At 40.9% G+C, this 16,174-nt stretch overlaps 2 protein-coding genes across 3 annotated transcripts in view; one reads left to right on the forward strand and one right to left on the reverse strand.

Annotated features, from left to right (window-relative positions):
- The window catches only part of SUGT1 (SGT1 homolog, MIS12 kinetochore complex assembly cochaperone), an 88,813-nt gene extending 86,996 nt beyond the window's left edge, over positions 1-1,817 (forward strand). The window contains exon 13 of the mRNA XM_018560475.1: positions 1,119-1,817. Coding sequence (XP_018415977.1) covers positions 1,119-1,220 — 102 coding nt within the window. The 3' untranslated portion in view covers positions 1,221-1,817. The remainder of the gene's footprint in view (positions 1-1,118) is intronic.
- A 6,784-nt stretch (positions 1,818-8,601) lies between these two features.
- LECT1 (leukocyte cell derived chemotaxin 1) overlaps positions 8,602-16,174 on the reverse strand; it is a 62,315-nt gene continuing 54,742 nt past the window's right edge. For both annotated transcript variants that reach the window (XM_018560477.1, XM_018560478.1), the window contains one exon: positions 8,602-9,400. In XM_018560477.1, the coding sequence (XP_018415979.1) occupies positions 9,185-9,400 (216 nt within the window). In that variant the 3' untranslated portion in view covers positions 8,602-9,184. The remainder of the gene's footprint in view (positions 9,401-16,174) is intronic.

The following is a 16,174-nucleotide window of genomic DNA, read 5'->3' on the forward strand; positions in this document are numbered from 1 at the left end:
CTGCTCTCGTCCTGTGAAGACTGGACAATGTGAATAAAGTTTCCTGCCTAACAATAGTACATATGGTTAAAGGAAAAAAACAAAACCTAAGATGATTAAAAACAAAAGCAATACAATGAACAATTTTTAACAAAACAACCCCCCCCCCCCCACTATTCCAGCAAAAGTAAACAGTTGTCACCAATGTGAATTAATTTTGTTGTAAGCTCTCACTGACAGGGCCCTCCTTACCATCTTGTCTTGAATTGTATTGTAACTGTTATGTCTTCCTTATAATGTAAAGCGCTGCACAAACTGTTGGTGCTATATAAATCCTGTATAATAATCATTTTGTTTGCATAAACCTGCCACATTTCTTCACAAACTTGTGTTCTGATCATTTCTGCATGCAGATTCCTGGCCTTCATACACAGGTACACCATACTAATGTGCCAGGGCTAGTAAAAGAGCCGTGTCTTATTATGGGGAGTTCCGTTATGTTCAAAACCTTGGTATACCTGAAGGGCTCACTTTATACATGCTGCTTACAAAATCTGTCTAAAGGATCCGAGGATGATTTGTCTTCATCACTTCTTTCAAATCATATTTGTGGTAAACACAATGTTTGTCATGCACCTTCATTACATTGCAACCTCAGTGTTGTATACGTCTATCTGAATCATTCTCTGCATTTGTGTTTTTTAGTTTTGTATTGGGGATAGCAATGAGTTTTTTCTTTTTTGGCTGTCCTGTGGTCTCATTGGAGAGTTTTAAGCTAAACCCGCTTATCCCTGTAATGGGCAGCCACAAGGAATACACTACAGATTGGGATACAATATCTATCAGATGTGACAGACAGTCAGAAAAGCTCACTTATTTTGTAAGGAGTGCTTAGAACATTGTTTTGTTTTGTGCTCTGTCTTCTCGGTGACCCTAGCTTCCTCTCACCCTCTGTCCTGTTATTCACGGGACAGGAAGTGAGGGGAAATCTGCCAGATGGAGGCACAAAAACTTGACTCGTTTTTCCACTCTGTTGAGTCAGCTATAACTATTGGTTGGTGTTGTGCACATCTGTACAAGTGTCCTTCACACTACACTAGCTTTGCTATGCCTGCTGACAATGTTTCTCTGTCTTACAGATGGAGTCTGGTGGCACAGTCCTCAGCACAAACTGGATGGATGTGGGCAAAAGGAAAGTTGATGTGAATCCTCCAGATGACATGGAATGGAAGAAATTCTGATTTCCGTCTCTCAGGAGTGCAGTCAGAATGTGATCTGTGTTTATTAAGCAATGTGGTGCCCAACGTTCAGCCTTTTATTTTCTTCCACCTCATGTGCTCTTTCAGAACGCTGTTCTTTTACTCCAGAATGTCACATTGGCAATGCTTTGTGTTCGTGGCTTCTGTTAAATGTTGTAAAGGATTAAATCACAAGTCTACCCTCTCCATTAATACAGATTTACAGGAAGGAGCCAGCTCGGGAATCTGAAGTATAATTCCGAATGCGCATCAAGCTATTTTATTAGTAATCAGGGTGGTAAATGTCATCACACCTGACAGTCTGTTGTAAATCTTTCAGTTTCCTTATTGTTTGCCCTTTTATGAAAAGCAAAATACAAATATACTTTTTCCAATAAACTGTCACTTGTTTTTCTTTCTCCCCCCACTTTGGTTTTAAGCTGCAGAAGCTCTAGCTAAGCTCATGGAAATGTACAGTCTAGTACTTTGTAATTTATACATTAACAGGGAGACTTGATGTCCCATTTGATTTGCATAGCAAGTCCAAAATACTGATGGCTGCCTGACATTACTGGAAATAAGCAATCGAACAGCGGGAGTTTTACACTGCATATCATTCATATGTTTGTCACCAAATAAAGCAAATTGATTTGTACAGGTGTAAACTCAGTACAGATGGAGAAGTAACGGGGAAAATAAAAGACGACTTTGTTTTTGAAAGTATAATATGCATATATTTAAATGGAAATTATTCCAGTCCCAATGTGACAGGCAGCTACATATTTATAATATCTTAAAAATATCAAAGCAAATGAGTTAAGGAATATGTATTACTGTTAACATTCAGGCTGTGAGCACTTCAGTAAATACATTCAAATATAGACTGTTCTCCTCCTCCTGTGGACTGTAGACAATCGGCTATTTCAGACAATGCAATGTGGTGACCCTAACCAGCCAACAATTTAAAAATACATGTTTAGCTGAAAAAAAGGTGCAAACTCTACAGCATTATATATGATGGAAAGATTGGTACATTCCAGTTGTCTGCAGCACACCTGCGGTACAGCACACCTGCCTTCCCACTCCCCTTAAGTTGCCTGACATGACTTTAAGGAAGCCCTGCCGTACACATGCCTTTGGGCAGTTAGAGCAAGCCTGTTTATCTCTCTAGTATCTGTGGCCAGCTGTAAAGCGCTACTTTTACTTTCCTAGATTTTAGGAACACTCACCCCTGAAGATTCCATCTTGGTCATGCTTACATCCGTTGCAACCTAAATGTGATTATGTGCAAAATTCCAAACACAGACACCTGGTGTGGTGACAGTGGGCCCTGCTATAGAGTAGAATAGTAGCCCTCGTCAACAGCTTAGCACATGCTCCAGAAGACTGCCATTATACTCTGACAGATCCCACATTCATTTTTGTGCATGTGTTAAGTCTCTTTGGTTGATCATTTGTGCTGCCAGCAAAGCAAAAAAAAACAAAACGATTATAAAAACAAGATCGGATATCTTGGGGTTCATGGGGCAAGGACCGTTTTTGGTTAAAGTGAAGTTGCACTTTGAGTATGCAATATAAAGTCCCCTTTTGTTATGCTTCCACTTGTCTGCTAAATAGCTTATTCACAAAGGTAGGAAAAGGAGTCATTCTAATGTGCAAAGTACAGCATAGGAGCCAATCAGGTTTCAGTTGCCATGGTAATGTTTGCAAAGATGAATTTTTATTGCTTTTAGTTTTTTCAAAAAGCGTGTATATATATCATGTCCTGCAAATGTCTCCAGAGAGTGATAGTGGATTGAATAGTGTACACTTTCCTTTCCTAGAATGACGCCTTTTAGACAAAACGTTTTATCCAACCCAGTTTAGAGTAACGTGACGGTATGTGTGTATATATTTATATATATTTTATGAGGTTTCACTCCAAGAGTAGAGCTCTGTCAATGACTTGGTCTACTCGCCAACATTGTTTATGTGCTTATTGTCAGGACGGGTCAGGGAGGAAGGAGCTCTGGCTGGTCAGACTGATTGCTCTTTTGTGGGGAGTGCATCCACATGACAGTCAGTCCCACACCTGCTCCGAGACCTCTAGATGCTGGACCAAGCTGAATATGCCGTTTTACACAGTGGCAGTGTTAGTCTGTAACATATTTCCCCTCTCTGTTTAAACCCAAGGTTCGGAACACGCAAGCAATGCTCAACTTCTCTGAGCTCTACTGTATACACATGAGATAACTCTTTCCTTCTTTCAGATGACGCCTACCACCCACATGGGCACTCTCCTGCCTGGTACTAGTTCCATCCCAAGAAATGCAAGCCTGTCCAACCAAGGATCCATATAACCTTTATGTAGAATGTTCTCTTGTGTCTTTTATATATATATATAGACATGTCTGCTAGGATCATGTACAAACTGACCTTTTAACAGGTACCTCTCCAGTATGCTTCCAAAGAAACCTTCTGCAGTGGCCTACCACTACTCTGCCATGATTACCAAAGAGACATTCTAAACACTTCCTACAGGTATGTTTTCAAGAGTGATGTCTGACAGTTGTAATCTTGGTCACACCAGCTACATTACAATCAGAGCATTTACCACCCCTTGTATCTTGGTGGTTATTAAAGAGACTCCTAGGCAGGGGCAGCGATCTGTAAGCTCTTCTACCTATACTTCCTTTATAGGGTTGTGCAATACCATTGCTCTGCAAGGGTTGTCCGGGCTTCAAGGGTCTAGGCCAAAATATTTTCTATGTACCCTTGCGTAGACTTACATTGCTCAAGTGTACAGAAATGCAGCCAGGGTTTACACTTGGGATAGCTATAACTGGTCACAGCGATCGCATGGTACAGAGCACGCTTTTTGGCCCTTTTGCATGTGGTCATCACAGTTCAATCACTGGCTTTGGTACTTTGAGCCACTGTCCTGAAACAAGCTCTGCAGACTTTGAGAACGCTTCGCATTTTAAAACAGCCCTGACCAAAGCATGGACTCCACTAGATCTCCAAGTCCTGGTTCACACCTAGGTGTCACGGTTATTTGCGCGTTTATGTGCGCTGTGCACATTTGTATGCGCGTTTTGATTGGCAGTTCATAAACCATTGTGGCAATGGAAGGATGCGATTATAAACACGCAAAAACACTAACGAAAATGTGCAACATGCTTCTGTTGCGCGTTTTTGTGCATTTCCAATGAAGTCTATGGGGAGAAAAAGCGCTTTTAACTGCCCAAAGAAGCTCCTGTATCTTTTCAGGCATCTGGGGTTTTCCTGCTCAGGTGTGAACCAGGGCCATTGAAAATCATGGGATTTCCTGTGTTGGGCAGTTAAAAGCACTTTTCGAACTGCTCAGAAACGCCTAGGTGTGGACCAGGGCTAAAGGTATGCTGTGGTATCTGGCATTAAGCCATCAGTAGCAGATACTTTAAGTCCTGTAAGTTGCGAAGTGGGGCCTCCATGGATCGGACTTGTTTTTTCAGTACGTCCCACAGTTGCTTAATTGGATTGAGATCTGGAGAATTTGGAGGCCACATCAACACCTCAAACTTTGTTGTGTTCCTCAAACCATTCTTGTAAAGTAGCCACTGCTCCAAACTCGCTCCTGTGATTGACTACAATCTCGATACAAATTTGAAAACTAAATGTGAGATTGTAGTCCATTGCGGGAGTGGTGACTACTTTACAACACACACAGGGACCATGGGGAACAAAAGTAGCCACCCTCCAGAAGGAAGGACAGTGTCAGCACCAATTCAGAGATGATTTATGGATCTACAGCCGAGTGATATACAAATAAGATGCATTTTTGTTCATAAGGTACTTGAATGCATTTTTTTACGGTTTAATCCTGAGTTTAGTGTAATTAAGCTTTTTTTTTTTTAGCATCTCAATTGTTTTTACCCATCTTTCCTTAATTTTGCCTTCCATTTCCTGTAAGGTCACCATTTTACTCCTACAGAAATTCAGTCTTAGTTGACATTTTTTTCTTTTCTGTTATAAATTGTTATTACATTTGTTTCCTCATATACAAAGTATATCCTATGGAGACAATGGAGCAAGCATTTCCCTGTACATTCACTGCTAATACCTTCACCTGACCTACAGAGGCTAAGGCTGGGCACACACCTTACAACCATCGCAAGACTTTTGTCTTGCGATGGTTGTAAGGTACTTAAAAAAACGCCCTGATGGGGCGGGCTTCCGATGACCGCAATGCCGAACAGGCAGTGTGCGCTTACGCACACCGGCCCGTCCATCTTACGAACATGCTACACACCCGCCGAACATCGTACGATGCTCGGGCAGGTTTGCAAACATGTTCGTAAGTTTAAAGTCGTGCGACCTTACAGTAGTAGAGGTCGCACGGCTTCCACACACCTTACGATAATAATACGATCGCGGGATTTCCCGCGATTATCGTAAGGTGTGTGGGGACCTTAAGGCAGATTTAGGCAGCTGCTAAGCATTTGTGGATAGGCAGATGTCTTACTGACAATTCTGTGACCATTCCTAAATTCTTCATTTAAGTTGTTAGACATACAGATGACCACTAGAAGGAACATCTTTATCACTGCATGCCACGTCTACATAAAATGCAGTAAAACACGCAAGTTAAACGTTGATTAAATAATTACTTTCAGGTACACTGCATTATAACTCATACTGTGTAATCAGTGAAAGTGCTATCCATTATCTTCAATGCCTACACCAGTTTGCTTCCATGTATATGTTCACGTAGCAAAATGTCACTACATGTAAATTTCAGAAACTAAGCATGCTAAAAGTCTTGGGAGTCTATTTGTATGTAATCATTGTTTTTTTTGACACCTATTCTCTGTTGATCTATAAAGATCCACTTCCATTCTAATAGACAAATCACGGTTAGCTACACATTCATCTTCGGCCCTGTAATGTTAGCTAAATATTATTTTCTGTGTATAATTATACACTGTATGTATTTCATTTTCAGATGATACTTCTTACTGTTCTTATTTGACAATGCAAGTCTACCAAGTCTGTTCAGGTGACTGCAAACCATATACTGTACATGCTTATTCAACAATTTGAATTATTCAGTGCAGTAATACATTGCAACTAGGGATGCACCGATACCACTTTTTTAAAACCGAGTACCGATACTTTTGATCAAGTACTCACCGATACCAATTACCGATAATTTTTCTTGAAGGGACAGGTCACATTTTTTCTAAAGCAATACAAACTAATGCTTTATGGTCACTTTCTTAATATTATGATTCATGAGATGACGAGGGAGCATGACGCCAGCTTCCCGGCCAATCAGAATGCCGGGCGCTGCATCATTACATGGCGCCCGGCTTTCCGGATTTGCTAACTTCCTGACCAATCGGGAGGCCGGGCAGCGCGTCATTGCACCCTACCCGGCTTCCTGATTGGCTGGGAAGTCGGCTCCATGCTCTCTCATCACAAGTGACGAGAGAGCATGGAGCCGTTTCCTGGCCAATCAGGAAACCGGGCAGTGTGTAATGATGCGCTGCCGGCTTCCTGATACAGGAAGTACTCGTGCTAGGTATCGGAGCATTTGGGCGAGTACGAGTATCGGTGCATCCCTAATTGCAACCAATCAATATTTTTTACTATGACCCAGTACACGATAAATTCGTTGCTTTGGGTTACTGCACTTACTGCTGAACACCAATTATCAATAGTTATGTACATTTACATTGGTCCAACCTGGCACTATGTAAGTATATATATTTTATACATGGAAGTAGAGCTGCAGCTAACGATTATTTTCAAAATCGATTAGGGCCACAGGGATTCTGTAAAACACTGTAGAAGCCAGATCCGCTACAGTGCTTTACAGCGATCTTCTGGGTCCTGGTACTGCTACTGTGTTAAGGGTCTTCCCCTCTAAAAACACAGAGGGGTTGCTTGATCAGCACAGCAGCCATTCAGCGAACACCTAGTATGTTAATCAATTAATACGTTCAATACGAGTCCCCCCTGTAACATAGTTTTATTACCCGATGATCTTGAGGGGTAAATCCATTATTTTTCCACTTCCTTTAAGAAGGAGATGAGCAGTTGGGTCTACAATAAAATTGCATAGCAGCATTGTCACCCTGTGGACAGTGTAGTTTTAGATGGATATGTAGTTGTAAGTGGACTAAGTAAGAGACAAACAAATTAAAGCCTAACTCCAGATAACACTTAACAGCTGACTGATATAAGAACCCCCGGTAGAGTGTAATGGTTTGTCCCAACCCTGTGACTGCCACTTTTCCTGGCTAGTTACAGAAAGTGGAAAAATAGCAGATCTACCAGCAGGATGAGCCACTAATAAACCTATATTAGAGAAAACAAAAACTGCTTTGTTAATGCTAATGATGGATTGTATCATATTTTGTCCTTTTTTTATCTCTATTTAACAAGGCGAGTTATCTCTCAGCAAGCATGTTAACTGCAGTTGTTTGATATAGAGACTCTCGAGGGAAGATCTACAAAGCTGTATATGACAATCCATCATGAGAATATGGAAGAGCGAGCAGATAAAAATGTAAAAGTCACATTGCCTTATTTTTGTAATGGTTACCTAGGAGGAAATGTACACTCAAAATATACGACAGTTTCCCTTTAAATGAAAAATAGTTCTACTGCTCTTAATACCTACTACATTTTATAAAAGGTTTTGTAGGAGTGATGGTCATTGGAGTGAGAGTGTACACTTGCAACTTTCTGCAGACATATCCATGGAGGTATTTTGTTGGAGGTTTCTAATACACTGCCTGACCATAAAAATGGTCCCACACTAATCATTGGACGGTCCTTGGCTTTGATTATGGAACACATTTGCTGTGGCAAAACAGCAGAATTCGTTAAATGTTCAAGAGCAGCTGTTGTTAAAGTGTTTAAAGACTGGACTGTCAGCCGAAAATCTGGGTCTGAACGTGCGAATTGTGGCCGTCAGCGACTAGTCCATGTTAGGGCACTATCTATCGGCATATAGATAGATATATATATATATAGAGCGAGAGAGAAATATTAAAGGAATCATGTTTTCCAGACAAAACAGTTGCCCCTATGTGTATGCACATCTGCCAAGTGTGTGGAGAATGATGGAATGCACAAGCTGCATGATTCTCTGTAGGCTGGACACATTCAGAAAAATTAAAGAATTCAATCTTCCTGGAATCAGATTAATCTGATTGAAATAACACATTAGCCATCTCTGTTTAGAATTCAGTGGCTACACTAGGCAAACGATGGATATCATTAGCGCAAGTTTATTTAGATTGACAAGGAAGCAAAGCGTTTTGTTTTTTTACATAAAATAACTCATTTGCATAGGAGAATTACAGCCCATTCCATGGAAAAAAAAAGTAATTATTCTTTTTATTGCAGTGATTGGTATAAAATTAGCTAAACTTGTGTTATACATTACATTGTCAAAAATATAAATAGTTTCTGTCAAATACGTTCTTCCCCCATCTATGGAGAAATTACTGATTGGAAACAGCAGCAAGTAACAAGCTGGCATCAACTGCTTTCCGCTGTTTGAAATGGATCGGTTTCAATAACAACAGGGTGCAAATTCACTTGAGATTTATTTACATCAAGCTACAGAAATGTGAAACACGGCAGCCAGTCAAGTTAACCTTTAGAAATGAACGTTTCTCTAAATCATGTCAGCAAATATGTCTCATGGCGGGACAGGTTTCTACATGAAAAGGCTAATCCAGAAATAAAATTTAAAAAAAAAGGGTAAAGTGTAGGAAAATTCCCATGTAGACTATTGCACGTTCCATACAGAGATCATGCCTAAGAACTGAACACATTCTATTCAATGAATGTGACCATCACATGTTAACTTAGGTCTTTATTTACAACAAAATCATGTCAAATTTATTTTTTTCTGATACCGCTTCTTTTCAATTTGGCCTTTTCTTTTTATTCTGGAGTTATTTCCATCTGTCATTTCAATGCCATTCAAGTTACACAACTCCCAGGATCCGGGCGACCCACCAGCTGCAGGGCATGATGACTCTACAAGCTGAGCGGCACCCCTGATAATTGTATGGCCAGGGATAGTAGCCAAGCAGAGGTTCACAGATTCTCTGGCACTGGGTGTAGCTTCTTCTACATTCAATGCAGCATATGCCTAGATGGTCCAACATGGGGTCAAAAGTCATGCCACCTTCTCCTTCCAGCTGCAATAAAAAAAAAGATGATTATCATGAGCTCTAGTTGTGTTCAATAAACGATAAGGAATGCAACTTTGTGCTGAAATGGCTGAAACAAGGGGGGGGGTGGGGTGATTTACTAAAGGCGAATAGGCTGTTCACTTTGCAAGGGAACTTTCCCTTACCTTAGTCAGTGTGGTGAAAATTCACTTTGCAAAGAAAACCATCACATGAGAGAAAAAAGTATTATCATACAGGATTTATATAACGCCAATAGTTTGTGCAGCACTGTACAATATAAGGAAGACATTACAATACAAATCAAGACAGGCCCTGCCCATGAGAGCTTACAATCTAAAATCTTTTTGCTTGCATGATTGGATGGGAGTCAGCAGAGCTTCACCTCATTACCTAATGTAAGGGAAAATTCCCTTGCTAAGTAAACGTCCTATCTCCCTTTAGTAAACCAACCCCATTGAATTAGATAAAACTATGCCATGCAAATAGGTGAGTGTTATATAAAATACTGAGCAGGGGTGTGTCATGTTCGGTATCTGCCCTTCATGAAGAAATGTATTTTCAATTCTTTTATGTTTAAATATTGCATTGATGTTGGTAAAGCTGGCCATATATAGCTCTTTCCAACAGCAGTCAATTGAAATATCAACTTTTGTCAAATGGAGGAGTGCTGACTGGGCCGATTGACCAGCATGTAGTCATGTCAGCACCAGCTCCTTCTATTCATAAATCAACTTTTGTCAAAGGAGTTGGTCCAGAAATTCTCAGCTGAACGGTGACTAGAGCCAATCAGCTGCAGTCACTGGGTATATGGACAGTGGCACACTCACGCACGAAAATGGATAAGTGTGTGGCCAGCTTTACAATGCATGTGGCCGGCCCAGCTTATGTTCAGGCCCCGATTTAGGTACGATACTGCCCAACTCACACTTGAATGATGACACCCTTTTGTATTAGCTAGGCCTCTTAAGTCATGTGATTAGTTTAATAATAATGAATGCCAGAATTTGATATGGAGGTAGCATGAAGTTTACCTAATATACAGAGCTACAGTCAACTATACTGACCACCAACAAGAGAAAGGAGACATGGTTTAATGTTTCCTGAATAATAAAAACTCCTCTCAACATCCCCCGTACACCCTTCCACATACAGTTGTTTTCCTTCTTTTACTTACATACAAAATAATACAACCGACTAAGAAAAACATTACCACAGTTTGTACATATTGAGGCTTGGTGCTGATTCCCTTAACCTGGCTGCCCTTGGCACTGCCCCACAAGTGCCATTATGATAAACATATCCTGCTTGTGTTACTAATCTGTCTATATTTCACCGTTTTATTTTTGTTTAGCTTTAGACTATCCTTTCTCGGAGAACTCATATTGATTTCCATTTTTTAAAAGTGATTCTGTCGCTATGTAGAAAAAAAAATGAAGGAAATGCAGCCTGTAAAATTAAGAAGCTTTGTACTCAAACCTCCCATACTGGGTGTGTCAGATAGTGTGCCCCCTACTGGACACTGTGGTTTCACCTGCCCACCCCTACTTTACTAGTGTGTGCCATATGTGGAAGGAACCACGGCACTTGGTGGGCACACTATCCAACAAACCCAGACAAGTCATTTAGCAGTGGCAGAACCCTTCAAGTGAACGTACATTTCAGTTACGACTACCACAGAGGCAAGTCCAAAGCTTCTAATTTTACAAGCTACCTCTTCAAATGTTTTCACCAAATGACAGAATCGCTTTAATCATTCATAGGCAGGTGAGTATATAGAATACTATCTGCAGTATCCATACAAATACAATCTGAAGGAACATGACATGAGTACTGTGTGTTGTAATTGCAATTTAAAACAGTTCCATGACTGGGGAGAAAGAGACTCATTTTGACAAGTCGACCTATATGAGATGATTGTCTCGGTTATTGTGTCTGCATTGCTGGGAATAACACAAGGCACTTTGGTGAAATCATCTAACTAAGCTCTCAGCTTGAGTGAAACAAGGCACAGAGCATTACACAGCGGTACACAAAAATAACACTGACAGAGGCAGCACCTGGGAAAACAAAAGGAAACAGCGAGGGACGGAACGCCAGAGTGAAGACAAAAGGGACTCCACTAATGTAGTCATCACATGTGTGAAAGCAGGAAGAAAGGTTTCACACAATGCCAGCATCGCACAAAAACACTGCCGTTTATTAGAACAGATGAAACGTGCACGCCGTCTATATTGTGAGTGGATAATCACAATTTCTAAATGCTTGGTACTATTAAAGTTAGAGCTGCAGCTAACGATTATTTTCAAAATCGATTAGTTAGCCGATTATTAGGTTCGATTAATCGGTTAATCGGATAAACAATAAAATAAAGTTTAAAAAAAGGCTCCAGTGATGGGACTACTAGTTTGTATTGAGGTTGTAGTCCATCACAGGAGCAAGCTTGGAGCGGTGGAAGTAAAAAAGAAAGATAGTGTGGTGTGCAATATAGTGAAATGGAAAGTGTAAAATTATACAGCAATGAATGCAGAATACCACCAGCTATAGAGGAATACAACAAATCCCAGCAATAGTACATAATAGCTGGAGGCATTCTGCATTGCGCTGTATAATGTACTATTGCTGGTGGTATTCAGCATTGCACCACTGTATAATGTATTATTGCTGGGATTTGTAGTCCTCTATACAGCGCAATGCAGAATATCACCAGCTATAGAGGAGTACAACAAATCCCAGCAATAGTACATTATACCGTGCAATGCAGAATATCACCAGCTATAGAAGAGTACAACAAATCCCAGCAATACATTATACATACAGTGTGGGAAAGTGCATGCTTACCTGAGCAGTCTTCCAGCAACTTGCTTCTGAGATCGGGCCTGTCTATCGGTGGCTGTCATCACCCCACACCTGCTCCTCCTTACTACATCTCCCCGCGTCCCTGTGCCGATCGTAGATGTGGGTGGGCAGTGAGTGTGCGGCGTGTGGAGCATGGATGCGGGCGGGTCTGGCAGCGGCGAGCGTGAGGTGGGGAGGAGGTACGGCGCACAGCGTGTGGAGCTGTGAACAGGGCCAACTGATCGGAAGCCGATTAATCGATTATTGAAGAAGTTGACAACTTTTTCAATAATCGATTATGTCGATTAGTTGCAGCCCTAATTAAAGTGGACCTTTAATCTGCATAAATACATTCCTAACATGTCACCATATACAGCAACAGCAGCTTAATCATACGGGGCTTGGTTCACACTGCTGTGTTGCGTTAGGTTGTGCTGAAAAAATAAAGCAGTGCATGTTCTACTTTCTTTTCCAGCACAATGTAACCCAACGGAATGGAGCGGTGTGAACTAGTCTCATTAACCCCCTTTGGGTTGTTGTCTGTTGGCATCAATTGAAAAACGGATCGTGATGGATCTGGTGTGAACGAAGACGCAAAAGCAGTTCTTGAACTCCAGTCAGGTGACTTTGCCTAGGCTGAGATAATGCCATGGGTCTGCTGCAGGCAGGAGAAAGCATTTCCGCTGTCTCTTCTCCCCAACAGTATAACTTTGTAGCAAGTCACAAGGTGAGAGGGTGCAATAGGGGCTGATCTGCATCAGACATTTTTGAACACAGGCACCAGGATTTACATGACTGTGTCATCCCTGAGCCAGCATAGTGATAGTGACCCTGGATGATGACTAAACAAACGTGGAGCCATTCTTCTGGAGAGAAAAACCAATAAAGGTATTTTCAGGGGGAGCAGTGTGTTCTCTGTGAGAGGTAATATATACCTGTAAGTGTTATACTTCCAGATTACTGAGTACGAACTTAGTAGGTCACTTTAACCCTTTCGCTGCCAAGGCCCTTTTTTTGTTGTTGTTTTTTTGCACATGTTATTATCCACATTTTAGGCCTGAAAATTACTTAAAACCCCCGAACATTATATATTTTCTGAAAGCAAAACTCTGTAGAATAAAATGGTGGCAGTTGCAAATGTTTGCGTTGCACGATATTAGTGCAACTCTTTATCAAACCCAAAAATGTTATAACCATAACTTCAAAGAAGTTGTGACACTGTAAAATCTACATAAAAACAGAATACAATGATCTGCAAATCTTATAAACCCAGATTTTATTCACTACAGAAAATAGAAAACATATCCAATGTTTAAACGAGAAAATTTACCATTTAAGAAAAAAATAAGGTCATTTTGAAATTGATGGAAGCAACACGTCTCAAAAAAGTTGGGGCAGGGCCATGTTTACCACAGTGCAGCATCCCCTCTTCTTTCAACAACACTGATCTTTCAATCATGTTACTGATCTGTTGCCAATTAACCTAATTAGTTGCAAAATGTTCTTCCAGCTCTTCCTTGTTACTACCACTTACTTTGCCAGTTTTTTGTTGCCCTGTCCCAACTTTTTCGAGACGTGTTGCTGCCATCAATTTCAGAATGATGCAATTTTTTTGTTAAAATGGTCCATTCGCTCAGTTTAAATATTTGATATATTTTCTATTGTGAATAAAATATGGGTTTATGAGATTTGCAGATCATTGTTTCCTGTTTTTATGTACATTTTACACAGCATCCCAACTTTTTTGGAATACCCATTTTTTGTCAAATATAAAAGATGAGGTTACAACGAGTAACACAATTTTGTTTTACATTTTTTAAAAAAGCTTCCATTGTAAAGCCAACAGTCGGCTTTACATAATGTAAACAGATAGCCTCCAGGAGTCTGTTTAAAGGGGCCCCACTGCCACCGCCAAAGATGTGTGGTGTTGGGCAAGGCTGTTAGGGGGGGTGGGGGTTGGGGGTAGTTGAATTGATTAATGACTTAAAGGAGAACTATGGGGTCAGGGCTTCTCCCCATAGTTCTCCTTAGGGTAACGGGAGAACACAAACTAGCGTCCTCCCGTTACCCTAAGCTCAGTATACCGCGAGCTACAGCGGTATACTGAGACGCCGCAGCCGGGACAGATCCCGACATTGCTGTCGAGATCCACCCAGCTGCCGGATTGACAGCTGGAGCTGCCTATCCAGAGGCAGATCCAGCTGTGCCCTCCCCTGTCCGTTCCGCCAGTCAGCGCTGGATGATGGGGTGGGGGGAATCTCTGCAGGGAGCCGTGAGTGACAGTCGCGGCTCTCTGCAGAGATAGATCGAGAAGTGAGAGAGCGACGGACGTGTTCGCTCCCTTCCGATCTACTGAGCCGACCTGTGACAGTTTAATTGTCACAGGTCAGCTCGAACTATGAGGATGAGTGAAAATCACTCGCCTCATAATTCTCCTTTAACAGCATGCATAGAAGAATTACCTACTGTATTTTCATGGTTGGCCCCATTGGCTGTCAAAGTACCAGAACAGTGCTTGCAACTGACTGGATGCAAGTGCTGTTTGATTAACAATTCTCTGTCTGGCTCCTTTGATTTTTTTGAAATCTAAGGATGTTAGGCAGCACAGGGTCAACCCACTGAGCGAATTTTGGCTGGTTCATTGATAATCAGCTGAAATTTTGTCCGTGTATACCCAGCTTTAAGGTGCCCATACACCTTACGATTATCGTACGATAATCGTATGCGATCGACTTTTCGTAATGCTAGATCGTACGATTGTCGTAAGGTTGCTGGCGTTTCCGTCTGTCAAAAGTCGTACAATCTACACTGCGCATGCGCGAACGAAAATACGACAAATCAGTTACCGCATTTCGTCCAGGTGCTTCTTGTTAATTACGGCTAAATTAATCTTGTGATAATCGGGGCAGGATAGGGCTGTCGTACGAAAATCGTACGACTATTCGATCATCGGACGAAACGTTTCGTCCGATAATCGTAAGGTGTATGGGCACCTTAAGATATCTGTTCTTTTAAATTTCACAACCTATTGCATGCAGTTCCAAAACCAATTTTGGCTGATTATCAGTCAATCACAACTCACCTGTCCAATCTGACCCCACACTGCACCAGACAAATATTTCTATTGCACTGTTAGTGTTGATACAGCTTTCTTTTGTTAAAATGAACTTTACTTTAAGAAGTCTGTTGTAGCATAAAGTGCAGTGTCAGTGTTCTCGCCTAACTGGCACTTGTGGCCAGATTTTAAGGAACGATTGGAAGAACAATACTTTATTGAAAGGCCTGACAAGAACTCCTGCAGGGAACGAATACTGATGAAATCTTGAAATGTGAGCTAGCTTTAAATACTCAAATGACATTGATCAGAAAACCAAGCCAGCACAATATTGATTTTCCACAAGGCATATCTAGTTTACATTCCTCCAGATTGTACTGTAAAGCGTGTTTTTTTTCCCCCCTTTTATACTTTCTAGCAAAAAAAAACGAAAAAAAAACCTTTAAACTCCCTTTAATGTGCATTAGATTACCACTGCATTTCTTCAGCAAAAGAAAAGGGAAAGTAGCGCGTACGCATCAAGGCATTCACAATTTAAATTACTGTTTTTCAGAACATTGTACACCTTGAAAAGCAGAAAATGCATAGCAATCTTTAGAAAAGAACGGTTATGGAAATTGCTTACTACGTGGGCTTCATGTAAAGTGCTGTTTGTAGAAAGAGAACTTTATGGCGGTACTATCACTAGTACAAGAACTTCAGTACGTGTAGTCTATCATCTACATGTTTAACTCTTTCTTCCCAGGGCTCCAAGTTCTTGTTAAAGAACACACAGCTCTTTTTTCTTCTGTATGAATTAGGACAAAATGTCTTTTTTTTGCCATTGTAACTGTTGACTGCAAATAATGGTGAATTGTGTGAGGAATAAATGACAAAACCATATTATTGCG

The sequence above is a fragment of the Nanorana parkeri genome, unplaced genomic scaffold (genome assembly GCF_000935625.1).
Source record: "Nanorana parkeri isolate BGI_ZX_2015 unplaced genomic scaffold, ASM93562v1 scaffold457, whole genome shotgun sequence".
Lineage (NCBI taxonomy): Eukaryota > Metazoa > Chordata > Amphibia > Anura > Dicroglossidae > Nanorana > Nanorana parkeri.